The sequence below is a fragment of the Priapulus caudatus genome, unplaced genomic scaffold, assembly GCF_000485595.1.
Source record: "Priapulus caudatus unplaced genomic scaffold, Priapulus_caudatus-5.0.1 Scaffold1241, whole genome shotgun sequence".
Lineage (NCBI taxonomy): Eukaryota > Metazoa > Priapulida > Priapulimorpha > Priapulimorphida > Priapulidae > Priapulus > Priapulus caudatus.
In genome coordinates, this window is record NW_014578302.1 from 64,375 (window position 1) to 88,176 (window position 23,802).

General features: G+C 43.2%; 3 protein-coding genes and 1 long non-coding RNA gene across 6 annotated transcripts; 1 reads left to right on the plus strand and 3 right to left on the minus strand.

The window, feature by feature from the left end:
* Positions 1–2,331: 2,331 nt before the first annotated feature.
* On the plus strand, positions 2,332–4,389 carry LOC106815933. The gene is made up of 3 exons (XM_014820465.1): positions 2,332–2,514; positions 3,036–3,198; positions 3,970–4,389. Exons 1-3 carry the CDS (start codon positions 2,332–2,334, stop codon positions 4,077–4,079), a joined length of 456 nt encoding a protein of 151 aa, XP_014675951.1. The 3' UTR covers positions 4,080–4,389.
* A 14,706-nt stretch (positions 4,390–19,095) lies between these two features.
* LOC106815936 lies at positions 19,096–20,028 on the minus strand. Of its 3 annotated transcripts, none has more exons than XR_001394811.1 (3): positions 19,999–20,028; positions 19,422–19,493; positions 19,096–19,193 (listed from the first exon to the last, which is right to left on the minus strand). It is a non-coding gene; the product is annotated as an uncharacterized LOC106815936 (long non-coding RNA). The 3 variants fall into 3 exon arrangements; XR_001394812.1 differs by having other exon boundaries at positions 19,995–20,028; XR_001394810.1 differs by lacking the exon at positions 19,999–20,028 and adding an exon at positions 19,810–19,837.
* Positions 20,029–20,168: 140 nt separating this feature from the next.
* On the minus strand, positions 20,169–21,155 carry LOC106815934. The gene has a single exon (XM_014820466.1). The coding sequence runs from the start codon at positions 21,153–21,155 to the stop codon at positions 20,169–20,171; it is 987 nt and encodes a 328-aa protein (XP_014675952.1).
* A 529-nt stretch (positions 21,156–21,684) lies between these two features.
* Positions 21,685–23,634, minus strand: LOC106815935. Its single transcript, XM_014820468.1, has one exon. The coding sequence runs from the start codon at positions 23,632–23,634 to the stop codon at positions 21,685–21,687; it is 1,950 nt and encodes a 649-aa protein (XP_014675954.1).
* Positions 23,635–23,802: the final 168 nt, after the last annotated feature.

Consider the following 23,802-nt stretch of genomic DNA (forward strand, 5'->3'; position numbering starts at 1 on the left):
TGCTTCTCCACGGGAATCGCTAGCCGACCGCCTCCATGCTCTCTGGTTCTCATCTTCGAACCAACAATTCTGGCTAGCTGCTCAGCAGTTGCTTAAAGGAAAATAAAACTATGTCAGCATGTGTTTATTCAGAAATGAAATGCTATATAGAATTAGATGCAAATGTACTCGTGTAAGAAGAAGGAAAAATGTATGATAAACATTGGTTACTAGCTAGACGCGTTCGGGTAAATAATGGGGGAAATGTCGAGTCAAATGCTTCAGATTTCAAGATTCCAACTGTTTTATTTGTGCATAAAGCCCGGCGCACACGTGAGTAATTTTACTCAAGTAAAATGATGCATGCGTCAAAATACTCAATGGAAATCCACCGCACACGGGTGTATTTTGATGCATGCATCATTTTACTTGAGTAAAATTACTCACATGTGCGCCGGGCTCAAGACATACATATATACACATCATTATCAAAGAAAGTACAATTTTAATCAGTTAAAGCACGGAAGTGCCGAAGGACATTTAACTCATCTAGTTTGCCACCCAAAGAGTAGATTAATTAGAGCAGGCACTGAATAATATCAAGTTAAAATCTACTAATTATGTTTTAATTAAATTTTAAAGTAATATTTTATGTTTACCTTTTAAAGGATTAGTGTTGAGCTTTTAAACCTCAAAATATCCCAGCCACACTTAAATATATCGTAGATATGTTTATATCCTTCAAGTATGTAAAAAAAATCTGTCAAACTAAGCACGCAGTAATGTTGCTACACCGGTTTATATATTCGAAATCACCGCGCTGCGATAAGAAATGCCGGAGCCCTGACGTCACGCGATTACACTGTACGACCTATTGTAAAAGTGTGTGTTTGCGATGGAGAACGAGTGTGATTTCGACGAGTTAGTTCACAGTTCTCATGGAAATATTGAGCCGTATCAATTTGAACCTATTGCAAAGGAGGAAAATAGCGATTTAAGTGAATCTGAAAGCATGTGATACTGCAGAGAACGAGTATGGCAGTGGTGATGATGGCAATGACGATCGCCTTCTGAACACAGAATGGTGTGCCAGTTTGCTGCAGAGAATTGTATTACTAGTAGTATTAGGTGGCTTAGCTCTGCTCATAGGGTCTATGTCCCCCAGGGTACTGCCGGAACGTACCCTGGGTACGGTCCGGTATACCGGAACGTACCCTGGTCACTATTTGATATGGTAAGGGGTTAGGGAGTAGGCGTAGGCGACTCCCTAGACTCGTTAGTGGAGTAGGTGAGGTACGGTACGGCATATAATATACCAAGGTACGTTTCGGTATACCGGACCGTACCCAGGGTACGTTCTGGCAGTACCCCGGGGGACATAGACCCTCTCAGCCTTAGCTCTAGTACTATAGCCTATAGGTGGCTCACATTTTATTTATATATATTCATTGAACGATCGAGTCTCTTAGTCATAACTAAATAATAGTTGCAATCCTGTTGTTTACACTAGTTGATAATTGACAATTTGACAATACCTCTAGACATGCGAAAAACGCTCCTAAAGTCGTCAATGTTGTACGCTGATACAACATAAGCTATTGATTGCCGACGGTTGCTAGGGGCAACGCCGTAGAATGGATGTAGCGACGCGGGGATCCCGCGTCGCATGAGGGGGGGAGTTGCCTTGTAACGTGGTTGTTACATACGTGCCACTTTGATCATGCACGAATCATGCCAATTTGGGGTTGTTGGTGATTCTGGCATGGGCATGAGCCAGAACCTCATGCTATGGCGAGACTCAAATCTGGCAGCTCTGCAACTATACCTGCTAGAGTCGAATGTCAAATGATTGATTTTCCGTTGTTTTTTTCAGGTGCTCATAATAGTATTAACAGGAATACGGAGACTAGGTGCGCTTTATCTACTCCACCAAACATCACATCATCATTGAACCAGGCAACATTAGGTAAGTTGCAGTATTTTGCTCTCACCATGGTGACCATGGCACCAGCATTGTCGTCCTCAGGAGTCATTTGCCTTTGGAGACCAGACCATTTCAGCTTCTTCCTCTTTTAATACTTGTAGGAAACCACTCGATAATTCTGTTAGTGGTGTGGGGGGGACCAGTGGATCTGTAGTAGTTTTCTGGATAACGATTCATCTTGAATGCATCAATCTCTCTTGAACTATATATGTAATTTCCACTCTGAATTTGTGGCCAGTACTATCTTCGGGTTATCACCAGACCTGTGGAAACTTGATCCACATCCTCCACATCCCTATTATTTGAATTTAATATAAATTCGACTCATTTGACACAATTTCAGAGCAACTCCTTACTATAATGGCGAAATGCAACAGGAGCAAAAGAAACAAGGTGAAATCTATAGACGGTTGGAACAACGCCAACTCTGTGAACCAGGCGAGCCAGCTGAAGACATCGAAGAGCCAATATTCGTTTTGCCATGCAATACAATAGACGACTTGCAACACCTGGACAGCCAACTGAAAACTGATCACACCAGAAGAAAAATGGTGAACTTTTATTATATTCCATTGTCAGTTGTTAACACAGAGTGAATTTGCATTCATACAGACTTCCATAAATCGATTGTCTTGACAGGTTTCCCGAATTTCAAAATGGAAGACGTCCCACTGGAAATGCAAAGTAGTGAAAATTGGCTGCACGTCAATACCAACCTTTGCACTTACATGAAGGGCATTGTGTTTGTTTTTAGTTTGCTCTGGCATTAGGCCTAAGCCCTATGAGTGGATATGTGTGCCACTTCGGTTATGTGCCAATTGGGGTTACTGACATGGGCTTGTGAGGCAAAGAGACCTGCCCTCACTCCACAGTGGGATTTGAACCCGGGACCTCTGGCAATCGAGGCGGAGACTCAAGCCCCTACGTGCCTCTTCCGAAGACATATGATCATGATCCCCATGCTCTAAGGACATTTTGACTTTAGACAATTTAAAGTATTAAAATTGCTGTATCATCGTCCCTTTATTTCTTTGGAGTTTATTCATACTTTAATATCATTTCCTTTTTTCAGGTACGAAATCTGAGCTTACTGGGCGGTGTTATCCTGAAGTCTGTAGTCTACAGAATGATGCATGAAATTGTGACACACCAGCTGAGCATGACGATGAATCTATCGGGGGTGAAGGGCAAGCAGCCCTTAAATATTTACACAGAGATCATGCGGGCAATTCACAGTAAGTATAATGTATTCATGTTGAAAAAATGGGTATGCAAGATTCTCCACTAGCATTTTTGTCTGGGTGCGCCAAGACAAAAATAGGTTTTTGGGATTTAGCACACTGACAAGAAATCTGCCACCCAGACAAAAATTGGGCGTTAGTAATGGTTTTTCCATTAGAGCACCCTGACAAAATTTGCTGGCAGCCCAGACAAAATCAGAGCAGAGCTTCAAATCCTGGGTTTACCATCCTCACAAAAATATTCCAGTGGAGAAAACTGCTGATTCCAGACTGATGACCTCTGAGCATCAATTGATGTTGGAGGCGGAATATCTACCGCTATTACTATATCGCTAAATATTACTGCTATTACATAGGACTCGCGTGGATGTGCTGTGTGTATGTTACCATAGAAACTCAACAACCGATAGTGACCAACACTCTCGATGGCGGTAAAACGAGTGTATTTTCAATGCATTTATATAGGATTGTACATATGCTGGCGGTTGGCGGTAGGCCTATGACGAGGCTAAATTACGTACAAATAGATACAAACGATTTGTACATTGGGTTTTTCCTGGCGATAAGTGAGATTGGCGGTATTACGAGGGGCGGTATAGCGAGGTTTTACTGTAATTTCATCATGGTAATACAGCTTTGTTGTTGAATTAATGACACTGTTTCTAATGTGTGAGAGCATGTATGCATTGCATACCTTGAAGGTTCTGACAATTTATTTTGTTGAACAGCCCAATATTCCTAAAAGTCTTGCATGTCTTTTTTCAGAAGCGGTACGTAAAAATGGCAATTTCCACAACACGACAGAAAAGGAAGTTGATACCTCTTTGGGAAGGTGGTTAAGCGGAGCCAAGGATATAGGCGCGGGGCCGCAATGAGAGACGACAGCGTCAAACTTGTAACGAACAATCGGATTAAAGCCATAATTACGAGAATTCTCCAGTGTTCGTATTCACCACTTTCATGATACCTACCGTTATTGCTTGAGTAACAGAAATTGTCTAGAGTAACGATAAAATGTCTTAAAACCTTCGTGTTCACCAAAACATGCATTGTATAATTTTTCGCATTGATTGTTTCTGAGCAAGAATCTCGTAATACATGCTTTAAAACTTTTTTTGGTGAATACGAAAGTTCTAAGACATTTTATTGTTACTCTAGACAATTGCTGTTACTCAAGCAATAACGGTAGGTGTCATGAAAGTGGTGAAAACACTGGAAAACTCTCGCAATAGTTACTTTAAGCTTGTAATGTGAAGAATTCTACATTTTTTCGCGTTGAAGGACATACCCCATGTTGTTGCCTGCTTCTCNCGTAGCATAGATATATAGGCGCATATGCCGACTCACATACATACGCGGATACTGCTATTGATTGGCCACGGTTGCTAGGGGCAACACCGTAGCATAGATATATAGGCTCATATGCCGACTCACATACATACGCGGATACTGCTATTGATTGGCCGGTTGCTAGGGGCAACGCCGCGTAGAAAGGATGCAGCGTCGCGGGGAGTCCGCGTCGCATGAGGGGGGGGGGGGAGTTGCCTTGTAACGTGGTTGTTACAGAGATTCCTTGCGTCTCCAACTCTTGAGCTCCCCACAGACAGCTATCCATTGTGAGATCGTACCATGAATAAAAGAAATTTCATATATATAATATAGATAGAGACAGACCCGCGAGGGCTCATACCTATGTGTCCCAGTACACAGGTACCTATGTGTCCCAGTACCTATGTGTCCCGGTACCTATGTGTCCAGCGAGTGGGGTCTGTGTTCACTGGATATTGTCTAGTGAATTCTTTGCGCGCAACCATGCACATTGAAATTAAGAAATTTTTCTATTGAATCAGAAAATGCATAGCTTTGGAATGGTACAATGCATTCTGAGATCGTAGCATCTGAACTGACTCTCAACTCGAGTGAGTAGTACCTCTGAACGGGTCCTGGTTATGCTCTGTTTTAGTATTGGTTTCGGTTTCGGTTTCGGTTTCACAATACCAGCAGCTGGAGAGCAGATCATGAGGCGAGGGCAAGAAATAGTCATAGGTTTTTCTGTGTGTGGCAGCACTGTACAGTGAGTGCTGACATTGTGTGAAGATTGACGAATTGACGGGTTTTTCACGGATTTTTCGGTGAGTTTGACGGTTTGACAGATTTTTTCTATCTAGGAACACTCCCCGGTATAACAGATGGCCCTGTGAAATTGCCATCCAGATCGCTCGGGCGGTTGGCCGCCTATAGGAAGATACATACATACATACATACATACATACATACATACATACATACATACATACATACATACATACATACTACATACATACATACATACATACATACATACATACATACATACATACATACTACATACATACTACATACATACATACATAATACATACATACATACATACATACATACATACATACATACATACATACATACATACATACATACATACATACATACATACATACATACATACATACATACATACATACATACATACATACATACATACATACATCATACATACATACATACATACATACATACATACATACATACATACATACATACATACGAACTCAAATATATATTAGATATAGTTGTTTTCCTGTTATACACGTATCCACGGCGCACATAGACATCACTGACGTTTTAATACAAATATATGCTTTCCATAACGTCATTCAGAACACATTCAAGTACGGTTTCTAGCTAGGACACCCTACAACAACTCTATGTTCATGTTACATGAACACCGTTCCACAATCCTTTTACACACCCAACACAGTCTTTTATCCATGTAACACAATCACGTTCTACACCCTTTTGCCTAGCGTTATAACACCGTTCTTCTAACGTTGTCGCGTTCCGTCGAATGCTATTTCTCTTCGTTCTTTCTAACGACATTTCATAGCACATCTACCATAGTCATATACCAGCCGGCTGCTGTACGTCCGACTCAATGCACATTTCAATTCATCTCCACGTGCACATTTCCCAACGTTGAACTTTCAACCTTTCTTCCTATCTCACGCCGCAATCACATCACCGCCCGCGCGTCTACATATATATAAATATCTCTATGTATATATATATATATATATATATCTACACTACGACTCTTTTTCCCCATACCGCTACATGAATATCTCTAGTATATATCCCAGCTGACTACGTGACCTGCCAAAGTATATATATTTATCGTGTGGCGCCAATCAGTCGAAGGGCATACGTTTTTACATACGCATATCTACGTCTACGGTTCAGGTACATACGTACGCCACAGCGTTTCATTATCTTCCCACACTGCCAGCGCTATATATATGTCTATATATATATCGACACACCACGCTCATATAAGGCTCTATATATCTATATGTATATACATACCTATCTAAATGTTTCTAGTCGCTACGTCTATATATACGTCATTTCTAAAGTACATAGTCACAGTCGCCAGTCGCCAGCTTATTTCGGTATATATGTATATGTATATGTATATATATATATATATATACATGTCTACATATACATATACACATCCTACACTGAGCAAACAATACATACAAGACGTGTATATCTCTCTCTCTCTATATATATATATCCAGATATATATCTATATATCTCTTTCTATATGTATATATACATATAGACATATATATCTCTATATATATACACACATTTATATCTATATATATATATTTATATATCTGTATATAGGTGAGTCGCAATATAACCAGATAGTGTATATAGCGTAGTGGCGCCATCTATCGGAGGAAAAAATCGTCTTTTATTACTGGACATCTCTATCCTTGAGCCGCACATTCTGCCATAGATGTAATGACACCAAATGCTCCAACTGGTCTAACCGAAAATTTATCCCCAAAACGCAAAATCAACGGGCCTTTTAACACTTATTTATCTACATGGACATCTCACCTATCTTTTTGAACACTTCCAGAACTTTACACCATGTATTTATGTATTTATTCCTAAAAGTCTTGGCACTACTGGTGTTTCATTTTCAAATGCGGTTGCTCTGCTTATGTGTGCATGCGTAACGTCACCCGAAATGTAGACAAAACACATGGGCAGCTATGATTCAGCCTAGTACATTTCGGGTGACGTCACGAGTGCACACATAAGCAGGTGTCATTACATCTATGGCAGAATGTGCTATAGCCCTGCGGGAGCTATCCGCGGGCTATAGTACTAGAGCTAGGTCTACTCGGGGTCTCGGGCCAGCCCCAAATACGTTCGATTTGGCAGTCACGTGGTATTTTTGCGTTACCCGGGTGAGGCCGAAGTAACCCGCTAGGCGTTAGCCAAGCCGCTCACGTGGGGAAGTATCCCACAATCCATTGCAACGAAATGGCGACGATATATCAGTGCAGGAATTGCATGAATGTAGCAGTACTTTAGTAATGAAGCATGACTGTCGATGACTGCGTGTGTTCGCTCATTCTTAAAATGTCATTAATAATAAGATTGCAATTGCTATTCTTTTTTTCTTGTCACTGGCATCCACGATGATAATTAACCCCAAAACCGTTCGTTTATCTTCCCTAACCCAGATGCGTTCGATTTCTTACCCAGGTTGTCCCAGGTGGCTCTGGGGAAGCAAATCGAACGCAGTCTTAACGAGACAAAGATGGCAGCGGGTGGCGCCAGATTTCGAAATAACGACTTGGGAAATAAATACACGATTTGAGAGTTTAGATGAGGTAGAACCCTAACCCTAACCCTAACTGTAATATTATGGATCAACGCATGTTGTTTGTTGATATAATATTTATTGTTCTGAGGAGCCATCCTCAAACACAGCTCACACGTCCAAGCACGTTAGCAGAGAGAGAGCGAGTCTCGTGGAATCTCGTACGCTCTCGTGCACGTCATAACGTTACATCATTACATCCCCCTTTCCAACTGGAATGTTACATCCCCCTTTTTTATAACAAACATGCAGAACTATGACAATTTATTTTTAACTCACTGCGGTTTGTATCCATATAACTGACTGAGAACTGAAAACTTATACCATAATATCGTGATTCTTGTGCAATTATCCTGTGTGAATAATGTGTGAATCACTATGTGAATAATTAATGATTGAATAATATAACACAACGTTCGTCGCTACAAAAAGGTTCACAAATAAATGCTTTCCGCATACCGGAATGTTCACAAATAAAACACTGTTAACTGGATTGTTCATCGCTTTGTACGTCTTTACCAGTTAACTAAACGAATAACGATTCAATTATAATGCAAAACATCTGACTTGCGATTATGCACACAACAAATCATAGCTTAATATAAGACTATTGTATGCATATTCCATGCACCATTTTTAGGTGTCTGAATAACGTTTCGGCATTCTAATCTGCCGCCCTGAACGGGTTCTATACGTGTAATTGTTGACTCTACCGCCAACAGCCATTCCTGTTTTGGTGGTCACTGGTCTTTCAGTCGTGTTGTGATGCGGCCGTGCCTGTGTAATCTGTGGCACAACGACTGGGTTGTCCTCAAAGTGGACTTGCTTGCCTGCTTTGGGCACACTACATAATTGTTGTCTATTACGCCTAAGGATTCTTCCATTTGGTGTTTCCACCATATAAGACTGTGGTTCTTGGCACTTTTAAATAACCTTTGCAGGTGACCACAGTCCAGTTTGCGGATCCTGTACCGTGATAGTCTCTCCCGTCATAAGGGGGGGGGGGGTAAACCTCTAGCTCCAGCTTGGTCGTGATAGTGTTTTTGGGTACCCTGTCTCTCTTGGAGGCGTTCCTGTACCCTATCCCTATTGTACGACTGTTGATAGCTGGGCGACGTTCTGACCGGAAGGTTACTAACCACTTTTCGGTTGAACATGAGTTCTGCCGGGCTTGGCAACTGACTGTCAATAGGTGTTGTCCTAACACACAGTAGGGCTAGATCAGGATCTGTCCTTGTTTCCTTAGCTTTCTTGAGGATTTCTTTGACTGTGCGCACGTTTCGTTCAATGAATCCATTGGATTTTGGGTACCTGGGGCTACTAGTCACGCCATATATCTGCCATGACTGTAGAAACTGCCTAAATTCAGCTGAGCCAAATTGTGGGCCGTTATCGGACATGATACGCTCAGGTCGTCCGTATTCTGACTGAATCTGTTTTACTAGTTGGACAACTGCACCTGTTGTGCATGCTCCTACTATTTTCCTTACTACGGGAAACTTTGTGTAGTAATCTGCAGTACCAGGTAGGTACCCAGTACAAGTCTGTCTCAAGTGTTTGCCAAGGTCTAGTAGGAACCTCATGTGGTTGAAGCGGTTCTGGTGGTTGGCTCGGTTTGGGCGTTTGGTATGCTGAGCATCGTGCCACCAACTTGTCAATATCCTGGTTAATATTTGTCCAGAACACACAAGATTTTGCCCTAAGTTGGCACTTGGTAACGCCCTGGTGACCAGTGTGTATCTGCTCTAGGATATCGGCTTGCATGGTCTCAGGTATCATCACTCTTTGGCCTTTCATGACTAGTCCGTTCTCGACACTCAATTCGTCTCATAAGGACCAATATACTCAGAGCGGGGTTGGGAGACTGCGTCGCTCATCTGGCCATCTGGCTATGATAACGTCTCGCAACGCGCAGAGAATGGCGTCTTTGTTAGACTCCTCTCGCAGTTGCTGAAACTTTGACGTCGAGAAATGCACGTGGAATACCTTGATGTCGAGGTCAATTGTAGTACGCTTTCTCTGATTGGGTTGTCTTGAGAGACAATCTGCCAGGAGCATGTCAGGCCCGGGTCGATACCGTATGGTAAAATCGTACCCTTGTAAGCGCATCAACATTCGCTGTAATCGTGGAGGTGCCGACGTCAAGTTTTTCAGAGAAATCATCTCTAATGGCTTGTGGTCCGACTCTATTTTGAAGTGGCGGCCATAGAGGAAGGCGTGGAATCTTTCTACTGCAAATACTGCTGCCAGCAGCTCCCGTTCGATGTTTGCATAATGTTGCTCGGTGTCTCACAGAGATTTCGACGCAAACATAATCGGACGGTTGTCCTGTATGACTGCCGCACCCAGGCCCTTCAACGATGCATCGACCTGCAGGACTGTTTCCTTAGCAGGGTCGTAGTACGCCAGGGTGACGTTGTTGCAGATCAACTGTTTGATCTTGTCAAACGCTTCCTGGTGAGCGGGTGACCAATCGAACACAACAACATCTCCCGGAGATGACATGTGTGATCGGATAGCCTTGGGATGAATGGCGACATATATGTTGCCAGTCCTAAAAACTTGCATTGCAGTCTTGTTTTCGGGGGGTGGCATTGCTTTTATGTCGTCGATCTAGTCAGGATCTGGGTGTGCGCCATCTGCGTCGTACACCATACCGAAGAACTTTATAAATGGTACGTTGATCTGACATTTCCCACTGTTGAACATCAGGCCTTGTTCCTTCGCCACGCACATCAACTTGTGTAATACTTGATCGTGTTTGGCCTGGTTTTCAGCATAGACTGCTATGTCGTCTGCTATCCTTAGCGCCCCTTCTCCCACTTGTTCCAGAATCTCGTCCATTCTTCTCTGGAACACGTCTTGAGACATAACTAGCCCAAACGGACAACGGCAAAAACAATGCCTCCCAAACGGCATGTTGAACGTGGTCAATAGCTGGGATTCCACGTCCAGCTTGATTGACCAATATCCATTCTTGGCGTCAAGTTTTGAGAACACACGTGCGCCGTTGAATCGGTGTGTGATTTCTTCAAGGGTAGGGGTGTTATGGTGAGATCGCAAGATTGCACGATTTAGTTCCTTTGGGTCCAAGCATATGCGCAAACTACCGTCTGCTTTACGGCTGTATATCAGGGAACTAACCCACTCTCTGTTACCCGCCTGATAACGCCTTGCTTGACCAACTGGTCTAGCTGAGTAATGATCTCGTCTTTCATTTGGATGGGTGTCTTACGTGGCGTGTGTACCACAGGAGGGACATTTGGGTCTACCATGATGTGATACTCTCCTGGGAAGTTGCCAATTTTATCAAACTGGTCGGGGTACAGCCCCTAGGTCATGTAATAACCGAATGGCTGGGACGCCAGGTTTCTGGCTGACCAAAGGTTTCTGCGGCTTTGCTGTGATAGCGCAATGCACTGATACTAGTTTTAGCGCTAACGATGACAGTAACCCCAATATCGCCGGCCCATCGCATTCAACGATGTAAAACTCTGCCACAACATTCTTGTTGTGACTACACGGCAGTCCGATCGACCCATAGTGCTTGATGGTTGTGTCGTTGTATGCAGTCAAAGTCATGGCTATGTTCCTTACTCTGTCTGCTCTGGGGTACCCATCGGGTGTAAGCATTTGTGGAAACATACGTCTGAAAATGCGTATCGGCAGGGTATTGCCCTGCGCGCCAGTATCGACCTTGACCTTTAGGGAAGCATCGCGATCCTCGCGACCTGGCACTATGATGTCGAGGTCGGAGAAAATTTCATCTCTATTTTCTCCAATGTGGCTCGGCTGTGTGACAGCGCATACACCTATACTCGAAAACTTCATGCGATCGAATATCTGTCCTACGTTCTCAGATTCAGATTCTGATTGTGACTGCTGGTTTAATGAATGAACGTTAGAGTACACCCTACTCAGGCTTTTACTGCGGCCACGGTCACGGCGTAGTGACCTTCGATCGCATGACTTGGAGCGACCGGTACCACTGTTACGGTTTTTGTTGCGATTTTTTCTCATGCAACACTGTGCCCAGTGGTCTTTGATTCCACAAGCACCGCACACTGTCCCATACGCGGGGCATTTCCTTTGGGGGTGCTTTTTACCACAATTTCTGCAGTTCTGGGTGTCGTCTCGGTCGTTGCCTCGATGTGCCCGATCATGTCCCCTAAACGCGTGTACGGACGCTGTACCAGAGGCCGTGTTATCTCTGTGTACCGCCGAGAGCTTCTCCATATGGGACATGGACGCCTCGAACGCCCTGCCATAGTTAATGGCTTGTTCGAGTGTCATCTTGTCGTCTTTCCGCAGGTATTCTTTTTGTAGCTCATGGTGTTCAACACCATATATCAGTTGGTCTATGATCCTATCATTTGTTTCATTGCAGCTTGCAGCGGTTTACAAAATCGTCGACGGTTTCGTCCGTATTCTGTTTGAATTGCTGGAGCCACAGACGCGCTACCCTGAAATTATCAGGGGGGTCGAGCTGCCCCTCGAATCTTCTCCACACGGTCTCGGGGGTCCTCGGCGCCCTCCGTGAGGCCCCACGAATTGTATCGTCTTATCCCTTCTTGGCCAGCTAATAGCAGGATATGGCTAACTTGCTTTTCTGGTTTTACCCCTTTTATGTCGAACATAAGCTTGCATTGTTGACGAAACATCTGGAATTCATCGGCCAAGTTAGAAGCATGCCAGTCCATGTTGGGTGCGTTTGTTTTCATGTGGTCAAAATGTGCCATGATTAGCTAGTGGTGCGCAATTCCTACGCGCAAATATATAGCAGGGGTTGCACAGCACACAGCACGTTGTCTACGCGCAAATACATAGCAGGGGTTACACTTTCTCCATGCTACTACATAGTAAATACTCTTGCATGCACGCGCAGTCACTCACCCTCCACACGGATAACAATACGCTACTTCATGTACCCAGTGGCATTATCATACAGAATACTGAATACAGAATACAGAATACAGAATAATTATACTACACGTTTATGTATGTGAACTCTTTATGTCTCAAGTTCGTGCCTTATATAAGTTACGTATCGGTTGCTTTCTGGTTGCCGTCACCGATCAGCTGATCCGGTTAGCTGTATCTCGAGATGGGCCGTGAACTCGCATCGTATCGATCGCGTTGCGTTCGCGTATCTTCCTTGCTTGGCGCTGTATGTGAGGTTTCTACGTGGTTTTCACTCTCCATCCTGTGTGAGGGAGTAAGTCTCGACTTGTCGAGACGTGCGAAACCGTATGGTACCGCTTACTTGTTCTCTGCCCACGTACGCTCACTGTACGCTCACATACTCTGCTATGTGTATGCCCACTGACACTGTGATCTCATGTCGAGGTTGCTGTGGCCGCTACGCTGCTGCGTTCAGTCTGATCACGCGCGCGCTGTGCGCTGGTTGGCCACACCGGTCGTGGTGGTGTGATGTCACGCATGCGTTGTACGTGCAGGAATACGCGGGAATAATGTCCTCCGCGCAGCGCGGGAGAAAAAATGTCCTCCGCGCACGACGTAAGGTCATACTGAGTCCAGTGTGAGTGTCTGCTATGCTCCGCTCTTCGCCGATGTCACACTCACCGTCGGTTTTCACAGTCATTGCCGCGGAGTCGGATATTGGTGCTTACACATAACCGTCATGTATAACTTGTGCACAGCAGTAGACTATCACTCGTACATGTTCTGAGCTCAACCGACATGTTGCTCGGCTGTCAACGCACGGCGTCAATGTTCATCGCAGCTGTGCGGCTATATTCAGCTGCAGAATGGCTCATATCTTCACCAGGCACCGGTGGGTTACACCGCTCGCTGCCACCATGTAATATTATGGATCAACGCATGTTGTTTGTTGATATAATATTTATTGTTCTGAGGAGCCATCCTCAAACACAGCTCACACTTCCAAGCACGTTAGCAGAAAGAGAGAGCGAGTCTCTCGTGGAATCTCGTACGCTCTCGTGCACGTCATAACGTTACATCATTACACTAACCCTAACCCTAACCCTAACCCTAACCCTAACCCTAACGCCAAGAAGGGGCTTTAACAAACGACGGCTGCTGTACCTCCAGCCACTGCGTTATAAATACGCTGTGGCTACGGGTACGGCAGCCGTATCTTAATGTCTCAAGGCTGGAGGTTCGGCAGTCCATTAACTTTCATACTTAACGAGACAAAGATGGCGGTGGGTGGCGCCAGATTTTGAAATAACGACTTGGGAAATAAATTCACGATTTGAGAGTTTAGATGAGCTAGAAACCTAACCCTAACCCTAACCCTAACCCTAACGCTAAAAAGGGGCTTCAACGAACGACGGCTGCCGTACCTCCAGCCACTGCGTTATAAATATATAAGTTCTTACTCATTTTGAATGATTAGAAGTATTGGGAAATATGAATTGAATTTTTTTATGACTCAGCATGTGTGTCACTTTAGAACTAGTACTAGAAACTAGTCTAGTAAAAGTGCAAGCTGAGAATTGAAAAGTATACAAAATACCTCAATAACCTGCAAAGCCATCATCCAGGCGGGATATTGGATTCTGTCGCAACCAAACTTGGAATTTGCACAATCTTAAAGCCACAATATGCGCATCTACACGCTAATTTCTCCAGTACTAGACTAGCAAATACTTCGTGACATGCATAATCACACTACCTTATGACAAAATAAACTCTAGTTCCTCCCATTTCACTGCGCGTTTGCTTAAAACCCACAAGAAAGAGGTGCGAAATCTGGTAATCTGGCTGCAACGTCGAATTGTTTGCCAAGCAATTTCGCCCCGAATCGGTTAGGTGACGTCACATGTTGCTACGAGTGTTGAGCAGAGAATATATAGTCGTTTACATTTTAAGATGGCTATATGCCCGGCAGCCGGGCACAGTCTTCTATTTCCTAAATGCCCGGCAGTTCCTAACCCTAACCCTAACTTTTGGTTACTTGAGATAACGCTGAAAATTAAAAACTGCCGGGCATTTAGGTCGAAGACCGTGCCGGCAGCCGTCAGATATATGCCGGCTGCGGGGCATATAGCCACTCTGTTTTAAGATAGTTGTAGTATTGTGAACTGCAGTGTATGTAACATCAATGGCTATTGGGAAAGTAATAATAGGCAGCGTAATAAACTCTGAGAATAACGTATTGATTTTAGGCTTGATATCGCGAACGATAACATGTCATTGCGCTAGCAGCGTGCGAGCGAAAAACGCACACAGGCCATAGAAATCTTTGCTACACCCACTGTACGGTTGCTTGGCAGAACAACGCGAAAGTGTCAACAACATCAGAGAATTTGAACAACATTGGAAGTATTTTCAAATATAATACCCTTTATAAGACAACGCACACTGAAATGGGAGGAACTAGAGTTTATTTTGTCATAAGGTAGTATGATTATGCATGACACCAAGTATTTGCTAGTCTAGTACTGGAGAAATTAGCGTGTAGATGCGCATATTGTGGCTTTAACTTTTTAAGATAGTGCTGCCCAAACTATGGATTTTCAAGTTTGGTTGACCAATCTCAAGATTGGGCACGCTGAAAACCGTTGCTTATTCGACTACACTTGTTGCGTATGCGAGCATAACTGGTGCAAATTAGGAACGGATTTCTATTTAGTTATAAAATTATCTAATAGTAATATACGCTTAATCAATTATTATTTTAACAAAGATGCCAAACACATTGAAGAAAGCCGATAAGAACTCATGGTAAGGATATATAATCTAATAATCCTAATGGGTTTTGCCCAATCTGCAGATTGGTTGCCCAAACTGCGGATGTGCTGAAATTCCTAGTTTGTACAAGATTTAAAGTTTAGATACAACAGATTCCAAGCATGCAAATAAAATGCGTGCTGGCCGTGCTGCTTATAGCGTATACGTATACGGCTGGAGCGAGCTAGCTAGCTGGGCGGCTGCGGAGCGGCGCTGTTGATCGGGCCTTAGTCTTCTGATACTAGTATACTGGTATCTGGGACTGAAAATAAGGGGTTTTAATTATTTATTTATTTATTTTAATTTTTGCGTGAGAAATTCAGAGATGAGCGTGAGAATTGAGCAAAATGCGTGACATCCCTCCCTTACAAAAATAATCTATCGGTTACCTATAGGTTTACCTATAAGACGGTTTATAGGAATCTATAGGATTCTATTAGATATCCTATACAGGGTTCTCCCCAGGATGAAATACAAACAGGGGGGAGGGAAGGGGGAGGGGAGGGGGGAGGGTGGAGGGGGGGAAACTAGGGGGGTCCGGGGGGCGTGTTTTTTACCGTACCACTAATTAATGCGTGAAATCGCCACCACACCATAGATGGTATTTGGGGTTCTTGTATATATAAGATAGCCAAGTCGGTGTACAGTTAGTGTTGGATGTGGGACAGGTTAACTGTTTGTACTTGTGTATTGTGTGCAGTGCATGCGCGGCATGGGAAAAATACACGCGCCGGGTGTCCTGGTCGAATGGGAATTCTTGACGATCGATTCCCGCGCTGGCAAACTTTTATTGTGGAGGAATTTAATTGGGGCAGAGGTAATTTAAACGTGGCGCAACGATTGAAACAGGGGGGAGTTTTCCCAAACGGGGCGTGCGCGCCCAGTTTGCGCAACGTAGGTAGAACCCTGCTATAGGAAATCGTATAGGTAACCTTATAGTTTCTATAGGATCCTTTGTACAGATGTCTATATGATGTTATAGGATCCTATAGGAATTAACCTATAGGATGTTATAGGATCCTATAGGAATTAACCTATAGGATGGTAGAGGATCCTATAGGAATTAACCTATAGGAACCTATAGGATCCTATAGGAATTATGTTCCAATTCTCTATAGGATCCTATAGGATCCTTTGTAGAGATGTCTATAGGAATATTTATAGGCTTCTATAGGATCCTATAGGACCCCCTGTAGAGATTTCCATAGGAATACGTATAGGATTCTATAGGAATATTTATAGGATGCTATAAGACCTGCTGTAGAGATATCTATAGAAACATTTTGGGCTAAAACATTGCATTACATTTACAATAGAAATATGTTTATTCAAAAATGTGTACGTACGTATACACATACCGATGAAATAGCAATAATATAATTATGTAAAATTACAATTTTTACAACTTTATGAATCCTATTGATTGACGACTGATCTATAGGCTAATAAAAATTCCTTAATTTAAAAGCAATAATTTGCATGCACGAATTGCTATTCATCATACACATTAAAATATTATATTTCTGTTAAATAATACTTTGCTTCAAAAACTAATTTGTATTCATGTTAAACAATATAAATGATACATAAAACAAAGAACATGTAATTCCATGCATGCTAGAGGATGCAAACGATCGAAGTGCCTATATAATTCATGTTCAGTGCTATTCCTTGATCAGACGCTTTCCTTCTGTGTTCAGCAACTGAGTGACAGCTGCCTTTGTCTCTTTCACCATGCAACCTAAAAAGCAATTATAGGGAGTATATATATAATATATATATATATATATTATATATGTATATAATATATCTAAGCTATAGTAATTGACAATTAGTGCATGAAATCTGATCATTCAAGACAATAAAGTTTTATTAATGAATTTCATAATGTATATATATACCGCTTGCATGTCATCAGAAGTAGATAATAGGGCTGAGAGGGTCTATGTCCCCCGGGGTACTGCCGGAACGTACCCTGGTACTATCTAATATGCCGGACCGTACCTCGCCTACTCCACTAACGAGTCTAGGGAGTCGCCTATGCCTACTCCCTAACCCTAACCCTAACCATATCAAATAGTGACCAGGGTACGTTCCGGTATACCGGACCGTACCCAGGGTACGTTCCGGTATACCGGACCGTACCCAGGGTACGTTCCGGCAGTACCCTGGGGGACATAGACCCTGAGCGATAATAGGTTATATAGTTCCCTATTATCTACTTCTAATGTCATGTATGTTTGACATAACAGACGAATTACAGATTCACAATTTAAACTGTGATTATTTATCACAGATCACAGATTATACAGTGAATGAAGAGATACAGTAAAACTCGCATAAGTCGACAGTTTTGGGACCAGCATATCTGTGCCGACTTATGAAAATGACGACATACGTGTAAGCCGTCATTTTCTCGACTTATATGTAGGGCTCCCATCCCAGGTGCCTGTCACCCGTATGCATTCATAAACATGCTCCACACACGACGTCAGTTCGCACCACATTCATAGCAGACATGAAACAATTGGGTCCGTACATCAATCAACACCGCTGTTGGCCATAAAGGGCCGGACACACTAGGCGATTTTATCGGGAGACTCAGTCGGGCGACTAAATCAGGCGACTAAATCGGCTGATGTGTCCAGTCAGTTGCCGCCGATTTAGTCGCCCGATTCAATCGCATCGATCAAAACGTTTTGATATTATCGGGCGATAATCTCAGTCGCGCGACTAAATCGCGTGATGTGTCCACTCGACTCGCGCGATAGAATTGGGCGATAAAGTCGCCCGATTAGATCGCATTAAAATCGCCTAGTGTGTCCGGCCCTTAACGCACGTACATTGTACGCACTAGCGGCAAGCGCGGCACACGCTGGCTATCTGTAACACCCGCTGGCTATCTGTAACACCCGCTGTTGATTACATGTTTGGACATTGCAAGATATTTGCAGTGCAGGTCTGCCAAATTTTCTTGGAACACTTGCTAAAAAAATACGGTAATTCTGCAAGGCCGTGCTCTGGAACAAACTAGTTAGCAAACTAAGAATATCAAAATATATACGGCTCTGTTCTGTGAAATGTCAGGCCCAAGACTTAAAATACGGGCATCGGGCCCGCGGGTCCGTTAGGATTTTGAACCTTGTAGAATGATTTGTTTTATAATCTGACAAGTACATATACAGATATATTAGTTATATTTTGATCAAAATGCAATGGAATTCAGCATTTTGTATTTAGTTGTTGTATTTCCATTTTGCTTTAGGATAATCTTGATGTATACACATTTTAATAGTGCCATAAAGTGAGTCAACTGTTAAGAGTTCTTTGTATATCATGATTTGGAGTTTGAGCAACATATAAATAAAAAAATAATATTTCAGTATTTTACAGTCTCAATTTACACACTTTAATGACACCATGCAGGATACCAGACAGAACAGTAACTAGTGTAGCGCACTATGAGCGCCCGTAGGGTGCTGGTCTTCGAACAAAAACAGACTCGACGCTTCTTACTGATGTAATATGATGTTTATTCACACCGTGAAAACTAGAAAACAAACCAAAAGAAAATTAAATAAGAGAGGGTTAACAATGTCTTCCTTTAGCTATAAAGTACAGACTATACTATATACCAAACAGACATTACTATATATGTGAACAATACCTCTGACATATGTTCATACATGATTCTTAACCATATGGCATTCTATTCTTTATACAATATATCAGTAACATAAACATAATATGATCATAACAATTATTACACATAACCTACCGTTCGCGCCTTAGACCAGCTAAACCTTTATATCAACTCAATCCTGATCACTGAGATGGCGAGAGTATGTGACTGTAACCAACGATATTATCAATATTAAGTTACATTAAAGTTAACAGGCAATGTTATCTTCTGCACATCCACATAAAGCTTAATACGAAAAAGGTAACCAAAATGCACATTATAGCTCAAATATCTTATAAGTGCAACCAACATGTAACAAATCATACGGTATACTAACAGTAAGAAATATCCAAACGGACAATTGGCTGTTTGACACATACGTAAATGTAGCACATAAATTCACTAGATAAATTACAATACTTAATAGTTCACGTTATTACAATCTACCTCATGTAATCAACCAAGTACAACACTAATTCCTTACCAAAGATGCCTCAGAGTAACGTAATATACCATGATATAAACCAGGTGAAAATCGTAGTGGCCAATCAAATATGGCGTTCTGAGCAACATAGTGATCAGGTCCCGCACAAAAACAGGTAGACCAAACGGGCACACATGACGTGGCAAAACAAAACCTAATACAGTAGATGTAAACTGATTCAGCACCTACATGTCTACTGCTGACCTCGGCAGTTACACTCCCACCAATTACTCCAATGATTTATGATTCGCTACCTTACAATAGAAATAAATATTGAGTAATTTCTATGTATGACGCGCTTTAATAAATTGCCATCGACCAACCAAGATTAAACTAAACGGCGAAGACCGACGGACAGATCATTTACTCTCTACAAGGCATACTAGCTTTTGCACAGGACGTTCCAGGATAGTCTGCTTGCCTTCTCGTATTCCTAGATTATTCAGGTTCTTTGCACCAACTCGCACCTTGACCTTCCTCACTAAACCGTCTTTTCCCATAGTAGAGTCAACTACGATGCCCATGGGCCACTTGTTCCGCGCTACTTCTGGTTCCATCAACAGAACGATGTCTCCCACCGTAATATTCCTTCTTGGCTTAATCCAACATTGTCTTCTGTTGAGGTTCTGGAGATATTCCATTCTCCACCTACACCAGAATTGTTCAGTGAGATACTGTACTCTTCTCCATCTCTTTCGGAGATACATATCTTGCGGAACAAATTTACCTGGAGGTGGCAGTGGTGTACTGGGCTTCATGGTAAGAATGTGATTTGGGGTCAACGGCTCCAAACTTGTAGGGTCATTTATGGTGTCAACCGTGAGGGGGCGACTATTCACTATCGCCATGACTTCATAAAACAGTGTACGAAGTGAAGAGTCGTCCAATCTGCTTGGACAAAGTCCAACCACTACACCAAGGACACTTCTTATAGTCCGGATCTGGCGTTCCCAAACACCACCGACATGACTAGAATAAGGCACATTCATGAGGAAGTCACAATCTCTGTTTGCCAAGTAAGACGATAGCCTTTCCTTGTCCAGCTCTTTCAAGGCTGCACTCAATTCATTTTTTGCCCCCACAAAGTTACTACCTTGATCCGATCGGATCTGACGAACTTTCCCTCGTATGGCGATGAAGCACCTGAGCCCATTGATAAAGGCGTCAGTCGTGAGATCATCCAGGAACTCTATGTGAACAGCTCTGGAGCATAGACAGGTGAACAGGAGACCATATCTCTTAAATTCTTTGCGATTTTTCTTTGTAAGGAAGGGCCCAAAACAATCCATCGCACTAAATGAGAATGGTGTAGACGACTCGACGCGATCTTCTGGTAGATCTGCCATCTTTTGTTCTTGAGTAGGTCGTCGATTCTTCCTGCAGACTACACATTTATGGATAAGATCAGATGTCACCCTACCGCAACTGATGATCCAAAATCCATTTGCTCTAATTTCGTTGAGAGTAATACCACGGCCTTGATGGTACACCATCTGGTGATAATAAGCTGCAATAAGCTTCGAAATGTGACTGTTCTTGGGTAAAATGATTGGATGTTTGACCTTGAATGGGAGTGACGAGTTTCTCAGGCGGCCTCCTACACGTATTATCCCCTGATCGTCGGTAGGATCCAAGTCTATGACAGGAAAGGTTTCTCCTAATGAACTCTTGTTCCATGCACGCAACGCTTGAATCCAGGAATAATATTACTCCCTGTCGCTCATTCAGAACGTCTTCGCGATACTCTTATCGTAACTACCTTTAAGCATCTATCTCCGGAGTCTGGCAAAATGCCGAACTACAGGCGATCTGCAGCTAGAGATATTTGTCAGTCGTGGACAAGATGCTCGGAATCTACTGATTCCATCAACATCCCTATTGTTGAAACAGTNTTGTAGGGTCATTTATGGTGTCAACCGTGAGGGGGCGACTATTCACTATCGCCATGACTTCATAACACAGTGTACGAAGTGAAGAGTCGTCCAATCTGCTTGGACAAAGTCCAACCACTACACCAAGGACACTTCTTATAGTCCGGATCTGGCGTTCCCAAACACCACCGACATGACTCGAATAAGGCACATTCATGAGGAAGTCACAATCTCTGTTTGCCAAGTAGGACGCTAGCCTTTCATTATCCAGCTCTTTCAAGGCTGCACACAACTCATTTTTTGCCCCCACAAAGTTACTACCTTGGTCCGATCGGATCTGACGAACTTTCCCCCGTATGGCGATGAAGCACCTGAGCCCATTGATAAAGGCGTCAGTCGTGAGATCATCCAGTAACTCTATGTGAACAGCTCTGGAGCATAGACAGGTGAACAGGAGACCATATCTCTTAAATTCTTTGCGATTTTGCCTTGTAAGGAAGGGCCCAAAACAATCCATCGCACTAAATGAGAATGGTGTAGACGACTCGACGCGATCTTCTGGTAGATCTGCCATCTTTTGTTCTTGAGTAGGACGTCGATTCTTCCTGCAGACTACACATTTATGGATAAGATCAGATGTCACCCTACCGCAACTGATGATCCAAAATCCATTTGCTCTAATTTCGTTCAGAGTAATACCACGGCCTTGATGGTACACCATCTGGTGATAAGAAGCTGCAATAAGCTTCGAAATGTGACTGTTCTTGGGTAAAATGATTGGATGTTTGACCTTGAATGGGAGTGACGAGTTTCTCAGGCGGCCTCCTACACGTATTATCCCATGATCGTCGGTAAAGGGGTCCAGGTCTTTGACAGGAGGTTTCTCTTTGAACTCTTGTTCCTGCACCAACCTGACCAGGAATAAGATTGCTCCCTGTCGCTCTTGAACGTTCGCAATACTCTTATCCTTACTACCTTTAGCTCTTCTCCGGAGTCTGGCAATTGGTCGAACTACAGCGGTCCAGCTAGAGAATTTTGTCAGTCGTGACAAGATGCTCGGATTTACTGATTCCTTCACTCTAGTGTTGAAGACAGTCAAGTTCTTCACCTCAGGATCTTCTAGGGACAGTTCTTGCACAACCTTGGAGGGGCACTCAAAATTCGGGTTCTGTAGGAACTCCGGGCCTCTGTACCACGTAGACTGACGAAGAGCCGACGCCGTAAGGCCTCTCGAGGCATGGTCTGCTGGATTTGAGTCAGTCTCTACATGAAACCATTGATCAGGATCCGTGTTCTCTCGGATCATCTGAACACGATTGGCCACAAATGTATGGAAGCGTCTTGCTTCGTTGCCAATATATCCTAACACTACCTGAGAGTCAGTCCAGAAGATTTCCTTTGCATTTTGCAGGTGGAGTTCTTTCTTGAGCACCATGCTGACCTTCGCCGACACCACGGCTGCAGTTAGCTCTAGACGGGGTATTGTCGTAACTTTGGTCGGGGCTACTCTACCCTTGCCCATCAGCAGTGTGCAGTGTACCTGGTCATGCTCATCTTGGATCCTGAGATAAGAACACTGGCCATATCCTTGGGAACTTCCGTCTGAGAAGTGATGGAGTTGTATTTCTTTGACTTCTTCGAAATGATAGGGTTTCAGACAACGTGGTATCCGTATCAATGCAATATTGAGAAAGTCTGCTGTCCACTTCTTCCACTGAGGTGCCAACTCCGCAGGGAGAGGATCATCCCATCCGATTCCACTGCGACACATGCACTGCAGCAGTATCTTGCCCTTCAGAACGAATGGAGCCAGGAATCCTAAGGGGTCATACACTGAAGCAACCATAGATAAAATCCCTCGACGAGTCAATGCTGCCTGATTGTCTTCAATTTTGAAGAAGAATTCATCTTTCTCCACATCCCACTGTATCCCTAGCGTACTGGAACAAGGCATATCATCCTTGTTGAGGTTGACTTCCTTGACTGATGAGGCTTGTTCCTCAGAAGGAATCGATCGCAACACCTCTCTACTGTTGGAGATGAACTTACATAGACGTAAACCTCCCTGGCTGCATAACGTTCTGGCCTCTTGGATAAGCTGTACGGCCTCATCATTGGTTTC